The 12965-nt window shown below is 39.9% G+C and overlaps 2 protein-coding genes across 2 annotated transcripts; both read right to left on the bottom strand.

The window, feature by feature from the left end:
* Positions 1-1113: 1113 nt before the first annotated feature.
* LOC106054666 (keratin-associated protein 12-1-like) lies at positions 1114-2109 on the bottom strand. Its single transcript, XM_056038112.1, has 2 exons — positions 2091-2109; positions 1114-1496 (listed from the first exon to the last, which is right to left on the bottom strand). The coding sequence occupies exons 1-2, from the start codon at positions 2107-2109 to the stop codon at positions 1114-1116; spliced, it is 402 nt and encodes a 133-aa protein (XP_055894087.1).
* A 2998-nt stretch (positions 2110-5107) lies between these two features.
* On the bottom strand, positions 5108-6520 carry LOC129927727 (uncharacterized). Its single transcript, XM_056038110.1, has 2 exons — positions 6500-6520; positions 5108-5515 (listed from the first exon to the last, which is right to left on the bottom strand). Exons 1-2 carry the CDS (start codon positions 6518-6520, stop codon positions 5108-5110), a joined length of 429 nt encoding a protein of 142 aa, XP_055894085.1.
* Positions 6521-12965: the final 6445 nt, after the last annotated feature.

Genomic DNA, 12965 nt, shown 5'->3' with positions numbered 1-12965 from the left:
GAGTTCATTAGACTAACGGTTAGAGAACCCTTGTAGATATTCATTAATCAAAGCCTGGACCTAAGCTGGCAATGTGGGACGTCCTCACTAGAGGATGCTGGGAACTCTGTTCTCTTGTAAACACACATTTAGATGTAGTCATTGCAATAATGAGAGACATGCTTCTGCTGCGTGTGGGGGTTTAGAGGAGACAGACCTGTAGGTCACGAGGCCACACCATTTGGACGCGGCGCCCTTTAGGGCAAGCCGCAGACCTTCGCCCGCCTCCCAGGCATAGTTTGTGCTCAGGTAGATGACATAAGTATGTTTGTACTCACGTGACCTTTAAACATGGCCGACTACATCATTATACAGATGTTCCCGTCTGCTCACAGGCTGCTCATGAAATACTTCTGCGTCTAAATAAGTCAATCCTAACTAGATCAGTATTTATACGTTGACAGACCTTTACTAGGATTGAAGAGGCTTACTTTTAAATGTTCACTTAAATCTAAACTCTTAAAGATCTGTTGAGTACTTATAGTGAAATGTCGGAAATTGCTACTTTTTTTTTACAAAGCTAATATCTACTATCAACTCACTCCGTCCGTCTGTCTGTCTGGTACAAACTTTGTACACGTTATTTCTCCCACTTCCCATTGTTGGATCAAGTTAAAACTTTGCACAATTATTCATTGTCCGACAAAACACGAATCAATTTTTAAAAAAAAAGTAACCTATAAATTAGTTAATATGACAGTATATGAAAATGGGAAATAAGTCTTACAGTATTGAGATAATGAATTTGGAAATGTGCAGTTCTTCCCCTTATATAAGCGATTGCCCCCCCCCCTCCTTTTTATTTAAAAAGTATTTTTTAAATAGTATGGTTGTTGAATGTATAGAATAAGAAACCGTCATTATTCCATGAGCTCCATCATCTCATGAGTGATGTGAACATCCGGATGTCACTTCCAGAGAGCAGCATTGATTGTATTGCTCTGACAGTGACACTAGGGGGCGACCAATACTAACTTTGACTCGGTCCCCATGTACTAACACTGTACTCGTGTTTTGTGTGTGATTCAAGTTCAAGTGTGGAAGAAGATGTTTTATAAGGACGAGAGATTCATTTCAATTTAGAATGGAAGAACCAAAGAATAATATCGAACCTTTTTTTGATTTGTCGGAGGAGGTGACACAGGAGGTGGTGACACGGGAGGAGGTGACACGGGAGGAGGTGACACAGGAGGAGGTGACACAGGAGGAGGTGACACGGGAGGAGGTGACACAGGAGAAGGTGACACAGGAGGAAGTGACACAGGAGGAGGTGACACATGAGGAGGTGACACATGAGGAGGTGACACGGGAGGAAGTGATACAGTAGGAGGTGACACATGAGGAGGTGACACAGGAGGAGGTGACACAGGAGGAGGTGACACAGGAGGAAGTGACACAGGAGGAGGTGACACAGGAGGAGGTGACACAGGAGGAGGTGACACAGGAGGAAGTGGAGACTAGAATTCACGGCCAAAAGTATGTAAGGGTGGAGCGTTATGGTCCCGCGGTGTAGAGAAGCAGGAGTATTGGACTTTTGTGGTCGAGAGTTGTCATAAATAAAAATGTAACTAGAAATGTAACTAGAAATGTAACTAGAAATGTAACTTGAGGTCCAGCTAGTTGGTTTTCTTTGTCCCCTTACTTTGGCGCTATGTACAGAAAACAGCCGACGCCGGCCCCGCTAAGCGTCCAAACTGTTGTGATGACTGAACGCACGAGAATGAAACAATGACACCCGAGTTTCACCCTAACAGAAGCCGAGCAGTTCATCTTGTTTCCCGACCTGGTGAGTTGGCATCACGTGACGTCACGCACTCCCCATAGCAGACGATATGGCGAAACGGTTAAAAAAAGTTATAACCCCTTAGAGAATGCACGCGCATATGAACAAAAGAGTTCAAGAAAGGAAACCCGCCCCTCCTCTCTCCATTTGTTTAGTCTTCAAGAGCGGGAGTAGACATTGAAAAAGGGGGGGGGGGAGGAAATTAGGGAATGATGGGAAAATAATTAGTTTAAATGGCGTACTTCCGATGTATAGCTCACAGAGGTACAAGCTAATGGAGTGACCATATTGTAGACATTTGTTTATCCCTAGTCAATAATAAATACTTCACACCTGGAGGGAACTCACCTGTTTATTGCCTCAACTAGAGCACGCAAGTGTGAGGTCTGGTGGCGAATGTGTAGGTAGATAGGTAGAAAGTCAGACGGACAGACAAATAGACAGACAAACAGGCAGAATGACAGATAGATAGATAGATAGATAGATAGATAGATAGATAGATAGATAGATAGATAATTAGATAGAAAGATAGATAGATAGATAGATAGATAGATAGATAGATAGATAGATAGATAGATAGATAGATAGATAGATAGATAGATAGATAGATAGATAGATAGATAGATAGATAGATAGATAGATAGATGTGATGTTTAAAACAAAGACAAAAAATGAACTCTAATTTCAAGACTTTGTCAATCTTTCACAAAAATGTTGTTCAAATATTTGAAACACGCAACTACAAATCATCGTGTCCCTTTGTTGAATGAAACAGTCTCTCGGTTATTGATGACCATGTACCATTAACAGCATTGAAGAAAGAGTGCCCCTCCCCCCCCCCCCCAATCTGTTGTTTACTGTAGGCCAGTTCAAACAGGCGTAATGGTAGGTAGTCCACCCCTGGAAAAGGCTATAAGGCTCATTGACAGATACCAGACTTTCTTGAGTAAAAGTATAGAATCATGTTCGTATCATGTTTGTATCATGTTTGTATCATGTTTGTAATCTGTGCCACTTCACAAAACTAGCTGAGCCACGAGACTGTCTTTAAGAAATGTCTTTTTAGCGGTCCCCGAAAGGAGAAAAGGCGCTATTAGTTTTGTGGGAAATGTCTGTCCGTCTGTTCCGTCTAGATCTCGTAAACTAGAAAAGATAGTGAAAATCCGACATCACAATATTTTAGAACATTCAAAGTTCTGATGCAACGGCTACTTATTTTTTTCTGAAAGCGAAAAGTCTAATTTTTTAAATCACTTATGCAAGCAGTTTTTTAAAGAGAAAAAGCTAATTAGTATGTATTATAAGTTAGACCTAATTTAAAACGAATAGTAATCCTGTAAACTGCATTTTCTTTTTTCTGTGAAGTGCACACACACTCGTGCGGGTGTCCCGGGTACGAATCCTGGTGAAGACTGGGATTTTCAACTTCGGAATCCTTGGGCGCCTCTAAGTCCACCCAGCTCTAATGGGTACCTGACATTAGTTGGGGAAATGTAAAGGCGGTTAGTCGTTGTGTTGGCTACATGACACCTTCGTCAACCGCGGGCCACAGAAACATCTACCCTACAGATCGCAAAGACTTAAGGGGAAAGGCAACTTAAAGGGAAACATTCCTTACTTGATACTTCTGAATTAATTTCAACTTTTTTTCATAGTCTACTTTGAACTTTACATCATCAGCCCTAGAGACCACAAGGTCTAAAAGGGGAATTAGTTAGGCCAGGTTCACATCTATCTTTGCATTCACTTTAATCTGCTGGACCGTTGGGGTACTACACAAAATCTGTCAACCTTCTTTCTTCATTCTTATCTCTCATTGTCTTTGATATAATTTCATTCGGATGTTCTTTCTGAAAATATTGAAGCCTGCCTTGGTGGAGAGTTCCAGCAAGGGAGATTACGCTCGCGTAACCGTGTTTCTATAGACAACGTCGACAGTTTCCTGTAGTTCCAAGGACTAGGGTCAAGGGTTAACTTGTCCGACCTACAAACCGTGCCCTCTGCCGTAGATGTCAACGCTCGCGTCTACGTCGCCCTGTATCATCACCTCTAATTATCACACTGGTCGTTATCACATCGGGAGACATGAGGAAATATTTTGTCTGTAAACATATCAGCATGGACTAATCGGACCGGTTCATTCAATAACAGAATTATCTATCTGTTTCTAAGGCGTAGCCTAAAGGAGGGCACGAATGTTATCAACAAACACACAAACAAGTGAACATACAAACTTCAATGTCTGATAATCTCTTAAAAATGTAATAACCATGGAGAAAAAAACAAGTCACTGTATCAACACTTTCTAAAGTCTCACTCTTTTATATTCTTATTGTGTGTGTGTGTGTGTGTTTGCGTGTGCTTGTGTGTGTGTGAGAGAGTTCTTTAAGAAAGGTTTTGACTGAAAGAAGAAAATCTTTCAGTTGACAAGGCAGTTTTAAAAATAGTTCTAGCATAAATTATTTTTAAAAAAGTTTCACATTAATTTTCTTAAGAGTATTTTTCATTTTTTCAAAATTAATTGTAATTCAATTAACACTTAGTTACAGTTATTCAACACGCACTAAGATGTCCTCATTCCAAAAACGCTATATCTTAATACTTATAGAAGTTTGTTTTATGCTATGCGGGACAATACGCTATTGACTTGCCATAGTCTGCCTGAGTTTTGAGCTATGAAACATGGTCAACTACCCTTGGCAGGAAAAAAAAAAGCTGAATACCTTTGACTTCCGATGCTTGAAGTGGATTTTTAAAATAAGGTGGCAAGATAAGCAAGTGCTGCGAAGGGTACCTGAGATGAACTCCTATTGAAAAATCAGAGCAGGAAGGACTAGTTCTCCCGTAGTGCTCTGGCAAGAAACTTAGCCGTCCGGCGTAGTGCCTCGTAGCTACCATACAAGTCGAGTCACTGCACAGGCAAGTCCCCCCTTAGCTCGCGGAGCTGGGGACACTCGTACAAGACGTGCGACACTGTTTCGACGCTCTCTCCACAGCGAAGGGTACCAGAACCTCCATTCTGCTATCAGCAGTAGACACCTTGGCTAGCGTGGATGTGTCCAAAGAATACCTCAAGATTGACTCTCAAAAAATATATTTGCATGAGGATCTAATGTCAGGAGAACTGCAGCTCCTCCATTGTTTTAGTTACACTGATGTATGCATGCGTGGCATGAAGCTTTTCAGAATCGACATCAACAGATCAGACAAAGATGCACTGGATAGATCTCAGTGGAGAGCAAGTCTAAAGGAAGGGTTCTGGTTTGTAGTGGAAGCCTGGAGGTATTAGTTTGTAGTGGAAGCCTGAAGTATTAGTTTGTAGTGGAAGGGTCCTTGTTTGTAGTGGAAGGGTCCTGGTTTGTAGTGGAAGCCTGATGGTTCTGGTTTGTAGTGGAAGCCTGATGGTTCTGGTTTGTAGTGGAAGCCTGATGGTTCTGGTTTGTAGTGGAAGTCTGATGGTTCTGGTTTGTAGTGGAAGCCTGATGGTTCTGGTTTGTAGTGGAAGCCTGATGGTTCTGGTTTGTAGTGGAAGCCTGATGGTCCTGGTTTGTAGTGGAAGCCTGATGGTCCTGGTTTGTAGTGGAAGCCTGATGGTTCTGGTTTGTAGTGGAATCCTGATGGTTCTGGTTTGTAGTGGAAGCCTGATGGTTCTGGTTTGTAGTGGAAGCCTGAAGTATTAGTTTGTAGTGGAAGCTTGAAGTATTAGTTTGTAGTGGAAGCTTGAAGTATTAGTTTGTAGTGGAAGCTTGAAGTATTAGTTTGTAGTGGAAGCCTGAAGTATTAGTTTGTAGTGGAAGCCTGAAGTATTAGTTTGTAGTGGAAGCCTGAAGTATTAGTTTGTAGTGGAAGCCTGAAGTATTAGTTTGTAGTGGAAGGGTCCTGGATTGTAGTGGAAGGGTCCTTGTTTGTAGATGGTGTCCACACCAGGAAAAGGAGGAAAGCAGAAAAAGGCTGCAGTGTCTGGTAATAACAGACCCAGCCTGAGACCGTAGCTGTGTTTCAATTTCTGACCTCTTGATTCACACGAGAAGTTGCAAAGGGAAAAGATTGTCTCACAAGAAGTAAAAGGGCACGCACACAGTGTAACTTGTATAAATATCATCAAACTAGCGAGCAACAAAGTGGCCGTACCATTTGGGACTAAGTTGCTTTCAGAAAATGTGAATAATGTCTGAGTGCCTGTCAATGCACATTAAACGACAGCTAAAAGTGTCAAGTGAAGGGGGGTGTACATAAATTTAGCAACAAAAGGAACACGACGTTTTAGTTAGAAAAACAAATCTCACACGAGCTGGACACTGAACAACGAGATGACCATTGCCGGCGTTAGTAGCATGACAGGTTTTAATCAAAATGAAACCTTTTTTTTTCCCTTTCAAACTGTCTTAAGCCTAGAAGTGTCAACGCGTGTCTTTACAAATTTGACTATCAGAATTGAAAGAGGTTGAAACTAAAACTTAAGAACTAAATCAATTAAACAATTAAATTCGTATAAACAATACATGGACTAAAAACTCACCTGAATTTAGCCGGGTATCTTTCGTGTTCTAGTTTAGTTTTACCTTTTGGTATTTCTGTGGCCTGTCAGAAGTAACACGTTGTCTGTTCGTTTAGAAAAGTATTTCAAAGTATACATTCAGAATACTTATGTAAAAAAAGTTGGTATTAAATGCTGACTTTTCCTTTAGTCTGAGTCATTGTCGTGATTCTCTTGATCGTGAGTCAAAATAAAAACCTGGAACTTTGATGGAAAGAGGGAATGTTGATTGAATCTCTGGGACACAATCATTTCCTTCTTTGTAGCTTCTAAATCAAATAGGAATTCACATTTTATCATCATCAATCAATCAATCAATCAATCAATCAATCAATCAATCAATCAATCAATCAATCAATCAATCAATCAATCTATCTATCTGTCTGTCTGTCTGTCTGTCTGTCTGTCTATCTATCTATCTATTTATTTATTTATCTATCTATCTATCTATCTGTGTATCTTGAAAGTTCTATAGTTTCTCTAGTTAGTTAACTCTCTTTTTTTTTCTCTCTCTCTCCCATACTTTCTATGTATTGAGACCAGACTGTCACACAGTCCCAGTGAAAAGTGTGGTCAGTTTAATAAAGAACTGCAATGTCCTCTAGACTGACAAGCTTGATCTCCTCGATACATCACATTTCTATATCACACCACTGTCCTTATGTTCTTGTCGCCGTCAAAGCGTGTACAATCTATAATTGATCAATCCATAATTCTGGTTCTATCACACCAGCAGATTGTGATATGAAGCGTAATCCATAATCCACTTGGCTTATACAGTGATGGACGATTGCTGGCCGCGGCAAAGTAAAACTGACAATCGCTGTGAACATTTCTTGATCTACAGGAAGTGATTGGTTTGTGGAGGTGAAGGTAAGGTGAATGCCTGTTAGAGCTTGTGAATATGAAAAGTCGTTGCTATTTTAACACTTACACCAGAACATTCAACTTAAATAAGGTAAAAAAAAATTGGAGTTTTCTTGGACAGTATTGACGCATGAACATTTGGACCAACTGGGCAACGCTTCTCAGCCTCAACGTTGTGCCGGGTGAAAACTTTCTTTAGACAAAACGAAAACCCCAAAAGGGAAGCAAAACAGCCGCTGTTGAGATTCTAAATGGAACAGAGTTTATTACATTGACGGGATGAAAGAAAGCCCCCTACCAACCACTCAAAATCCACACACCGTTACTTAAGTTGCCGTTTCAAGATAGACAACTTCACAGTTGTTGTAAGAAAATGTAAGGATCCCCCTTCCCCCCTGTGCGTGGCCTTAGGCCTCGCCTGTTACCGTGTATGGGTCACCGAAAAAAAAAAGGTGTTACGGATTTGAATTCTGGAGCCATTTCAAATAAAACAATTGTCCGTAGAGTCCGTAGCTTGGTCTAGAGTTGAAATAGACGTCGTCTCATCTCTAATGACAGTTACACATCTGCTAGACACATCTGCTAGACACATCTGCTAGACACATCTGCTAGACACATCTGCTAGACACATCTGCTAGACACATCTGCTAGACACATCTGCTAGACACATCTGCTAGACACATCTGCTAGACATCTCAAAACAAAGTGGACAACACAGTTTAGTTTTGTGTTTGCCGAACGTTTTTGTTTCAATGATTTCGTCTTGTTTTGTAATTGCTCATTAATTGAACAGTACACGTACCAGCTAATTCAGTCTTTTGGTTAATTCTGCCCTAAATTTCGATTGGTTCTTACTGCCACCATTTTGTGCAGAAGTTTGTTTTGTTTCCTTTCCCCTCAGATAAATGTTTACGTCATTGGGGGGGAGGGAGTGCTTTCCCGCCCCAATACCTTCTCGCCCCCCCCCATTGCACAATCTCCTGGCCATCATTAATCTTTGTCTGACTCAGGTTTGTCTTTCAATAAGCAATAAAGTACGTCCGCCCCGTCATGTGCCCCCCTCCACGTCCGCCCCGTCATGTGGGCCCCCGTTTTCCATTTTTCTTGTAATATTAGCGGCACATAAGTCATCTATGCTGTCATCCTGATTCAATTTGTGGGTATCCAAAATGAGTAAGTCGGGGTTGGGGGTAACGGTAGATGCTTCTCTTTTACCCCCCCTCCTCCCCGCTAAATCAGCAGCACAGCTGAAATCCCCGACCCCCACCCCCTTTTCTCTACATTGGCTATATGTTTGTGTTCAATCAAGTGTAAATATTTGTTCACTTTCTGTGTAAATATATGAAACACACGCACACGCACACTCAGATCCGAGTAGTTCCATTGGTCACTGGCTGTAGTAAAGCCTAGTCCTACTCACGTCTGTTCGAGACGGGGGGGGGGGGTGAGTTTGATCTTCTCTTTGGTTTTGATCTCAGTCGCTTATTCTGGTCCACTACAAGCAATAACTGTCAAAATTGGCGGGTCGTGTGTCTGGAACAAGCAGACTTGGACTTTGGACTCGCAGTGACGTAGAGTTAGAAGGGGCGAGATGTTAAACGGGTATGTGGGGGGAGGGCTGTCCGAGCCTGGGAGATACTGTCACGTGACTAGTGTTTATGAAAAGGTTAATTAATTACAATGGTTACCATAGCAACCATAGAACAGTTGTAATTTGGAGCGCGAGTCAATTGTCAACGTGGTCACGTGACTGATGAAAAGAGCAGAAGATCACGTGACTTTTTAAAATCTTCAACCTATTTGTGAGCGTAGCGTGATCTGACATCCTATGTGTCACGCTGGTGCAATTTGGTTTTGACCTTGGATCGCCTCTGGACTTAGACCTAGTGAGACACACTGCCAAGTCTAAGGTCTCGTCTGTTTGGCTTGTAGAACAAACTAATTTTTTTTTATTTAGTTGGTAGCAGAGAACTATTAATTGAAAGTCCTTGCCCATTTTTTAGCATCGAAAATTAATAAAAAAAAAACAACAACTCAACATCTCGCAGAGTTCCCCATGAAAGATCAGACAAAATGTACACTTTCTTTGTTCCAAAAGGAATTCTACAGAATCGAGTATTTTCTGATGATGGCTAATCAGTGAGCAAAGTCAGACCATTGGCTAGGACACACATTTCCATCGCGTTTTAAAACCGCCATTGCTTATTGGTTAAAGCAAACTTTTATTTCACCCTAACGTTTCTAGCATTGTACACACACGCACACACGCACACACAAAATGGAACAAATTGTGGCAAAGAAAAAATCTGGAAAAACGTTTAGAGATTGTGACGCTAAACTAATCAATGTTAAGGGCGATAAATTTAACTTTACTTCTAGTAACTAAGTCAAACTTTCAGACGAAAGAGTTTAGAGCATTGGAATCCACGATGCTAGAAAGTATAACGACATCATCACAGAACAATAAAAAGTTTATCTACACTTTTTTTATTGTGTACCCGGAGGTAAGGGGGGGGGGGGAGACACACACACACGCACATACACACACACACACAAAACAAAAAAAAAAGGCTTGTAATTTATGGATTTGCCGCTATGTATGAAACTGTCCAACAGACGAACAAAATGTATATGAACATGAACAAAACTGTCTGCTGTTCAACCACGTGGTGAAAAATCACAAGTTCTTATTATTGAATATTTCCCATCAATCAAAGCAAGAAGAAATAAATACTTCTCTTTGTTGTCAATACAGAATCTTGGGCTGTTCCAATAAGAAATGATTTTATGACCAGAACTGGACAATAAATAAGTTCGTAGGACGAAATAAAGCTGTTAGAAGATAGAAATTATAAACAAACAACATTAAAAAATACAAGTCTAATAAAAGAGAAAGAACTGCACATTTACAGCCACTTTCTAAATACTTTAAGATTTTTCCCTTTTCAATATTAAACAACATTTTTTAATTTTTTTTATTGATTGATGTTTTGTTAAGGGCAATATTCTTTGTGCAAAATGTCAACATGACCCGAGAGTGGAAAGTGGGAGAACTAACGTGTACAAAATGTGTACCAGACAGACAGACAGACAGAGTGGATAAAAGTTTGGTCATATATGTGAACAAAAAGTTCATGAACTGTGTTTTTATCTTGTTCAAATGCCAGATGTTCAGAAATAAAGATGTCTATGTTTAAATCATCCTAACGCGAGTCTTAAGTACGTACCACCTGATCAGGCAGACGCCATTGTGTGGTAGAAGAGAATAAGAGAGGACATTTTGATTGGTCCAAACAAATGGAAATTCAGTTTGACTACAACTGCCCACCTCAACATGGCAATATAACAATAACAATATCGATACAAACATCAACAACATACACACACACACACAACACTTGATGACTTGAGCTCCTATGACTTGAGCTCCTATGACTTGAGCTCCTATGACTTGAGCTCCTATGTTCTTTTCAGTGACTACGAATGACCTTGAAACACCCTGACTGAAAGTGGAATAATGGAGCTCTAGCCTAAATGGAGGGCAGATGACTACTTCGTCCAGATCTGATGTGACTGTGGTCTAAAGGGTGTCAGTTCTTTAGGATTGTAGAGGTTTTGGAAAGGCATCTTCCATATATTAGTTCTTCATGAGATGGTCGACAATATCTGTACTAACAATCTTATAGAATCATAATATGAGTTGCCTAAATATCTGTACTAACAATCTTATAGAATCATAATATGAGTTGCCTAAATATCTGTTAGAAGTGGCCAAACACTCAGAAACTATTTTAATGCATAACAAAGCATGGTGAATCTGTAGAATTATGTGTTGATATCAAATCAATTGATGAACGTGACACAGACTTGTATGAGCATTCTATGGAGGATATACACCCCCCTACCACCCCCAGTTTCAATGCCACCTCACTCTCCCCCTCACCCAACTGTTGGGTGCATACACCAATAATCAGGTATTCTGCTGATGATTGATATCAACTCTTATCAACACTGTTGCCATCAGTCTGAGTTATCACATGATTATGTTCCTGTTGACTGACATCTCTACATTTATTTGATGACACGACACGAGATCCGAGTCAGAGAGGGAGGAGCACACAAGGTGAGTATCCTCCATCTATTTAGTATATCAACTATTATTGGTCTTTGTTTTTTAATCGAAGGTTTAAATCTTGTTACTTTTAGCCCACCCTCTCTGGGTAGGGAAACATTTTTTTTTTGTGGGCTGCCCGTCTGTCAGTCGATCTGTCACATGTTTAAATAGAAACAAAAAATGAATCTGTATGGTTCTCACATTAGTTATACTTTAGTCTTCTGAACGCCTTTTAGTTTGTAGAGTTTGAATTGTGCAAACTGTTGGTGCGTTTCAGTAAGAGTAAAAGAGTTTATTGTTACAACTTTCTAGTGACCCGCAATGTGCAGTCGAAAGTAAAATTACTTTTTTTGTTCTGTGACGTGTTTCTATCTGAAACGTATGTTTTACTTAGTCTATGCATATGACATACTATGTTACATTCTGGTACCATCATACTATGTTACATTCTGGTACCATCATACTATGTTACATTCTGGTACCAACATACTATGTTTGACTTGTACCCGCAATCAAGAGGATGGAGATGTCAGGTTTAAAAACAACAACTCTTGTAGCTACCTGAGAGGACTTCAAAGAGCACCAAAAGTCGATGGACTAAGATCATAACACGTTCCGAAATTGCAACTTTGACATGTTTTGTTGGGGGTGGGGGGAGGATAGGGGAGAATCTCGTTTTGAACACGCGCTGTTTTTTAACTTGAACTAAACAAAACAAACTTAAATGGACAAAATGTCTGTCTCACATCCTCTCTCAGTTTTCACCACTGCTGTTGTTGTTGTTTTGTTTCCATTTAAAGTGTGTGAGTGTGTATTTAGAATTGTCGGGGAGGAATTCAAGATACATTGATTGATTTCTGGGCTTTTTGTTTCCGAGATCAATCAATTGTGTTTGGTTTCCATCGAGGTCCAGCAGAGAAACAATGTCCGACAAGGATTAATGTAGGTGTGTAGATGCTTCTTATCTAGGTCACAGGACACAACTAATAGTGTCAACATTTTGAATGCATTACATCTACATTTTAACTACATTATGAATACATTACAACTTCAGTATGACTACAATTTGACTACATTATAACTACATTATGACTAAAATTTGCTTACATTATAACTACATTTTGATCACATTGCAACTATAATATGATTTCATTTGAATACGTCGCAACTACATTCTGAAAATATTTTGAAATTGCAACTATATTATAACTACAATTTGACTACATTTCGACTATATTTTTTCAAAGTCACATTGGGATATAAACAGCAGACATCGAGAAAGGCGGTCAACCTGAAGACCATGGACTGGACTGTCTGTGGGGATACAATCTTTTTTGTTTCTAGCTCCGAAAACCGAAAGTTCATTGAAGTTTGTTATGACCTATCACGTGATGTTGATTGACTATTTACAAAAGTCAAAGTCATTCAAATCGTTACTTATAGAGTGAATTAGCTTTAAAGTCATTGAAACCAAATTTGTATCGTCTGTAAGTATCGTCTGCTTGTCATAACTTCCTATTAAACACTCGTCTGCTAGTCAGCTCATTCAAGTCAGGCTTGTCTATCTACATAATTAAGTTAAATGCTGGGACATTGGATAGATCAAATGTTACATTGGCTGGCCA

This window comes from Biomphalaria glabrata, chromosome 8 (assembly GCF_947242115.1).
Source record: "Biomphalaria glabrata chromosome 8, xgBioGlab47.1, whole genome shotgun sequence".
NCBI lineage: Eukaryota > Metazoa > Mollusca > Gastropoda > Planorbidae > Biomphalaria > Biomphalaria glabrata.
Note: the sequence above shows the minus strand (reverse complement) of the source record. Positions and strands in the feature narration are given on the sequence as shown.

Coding starts and splice junctions, on each gene's coding strand:
- LOC129927727 (XM_056038110.1), bottom strand. CDS start 6,520: ATGACTCAGACTAAAGGAAAA. Junction 5,516..6,499: donor TGACTCAGACTAAAGGAAAA/GTCAGCATTTAA, acceptor TAATACTTCAAG/CTTCCACTACAAACTAATAC.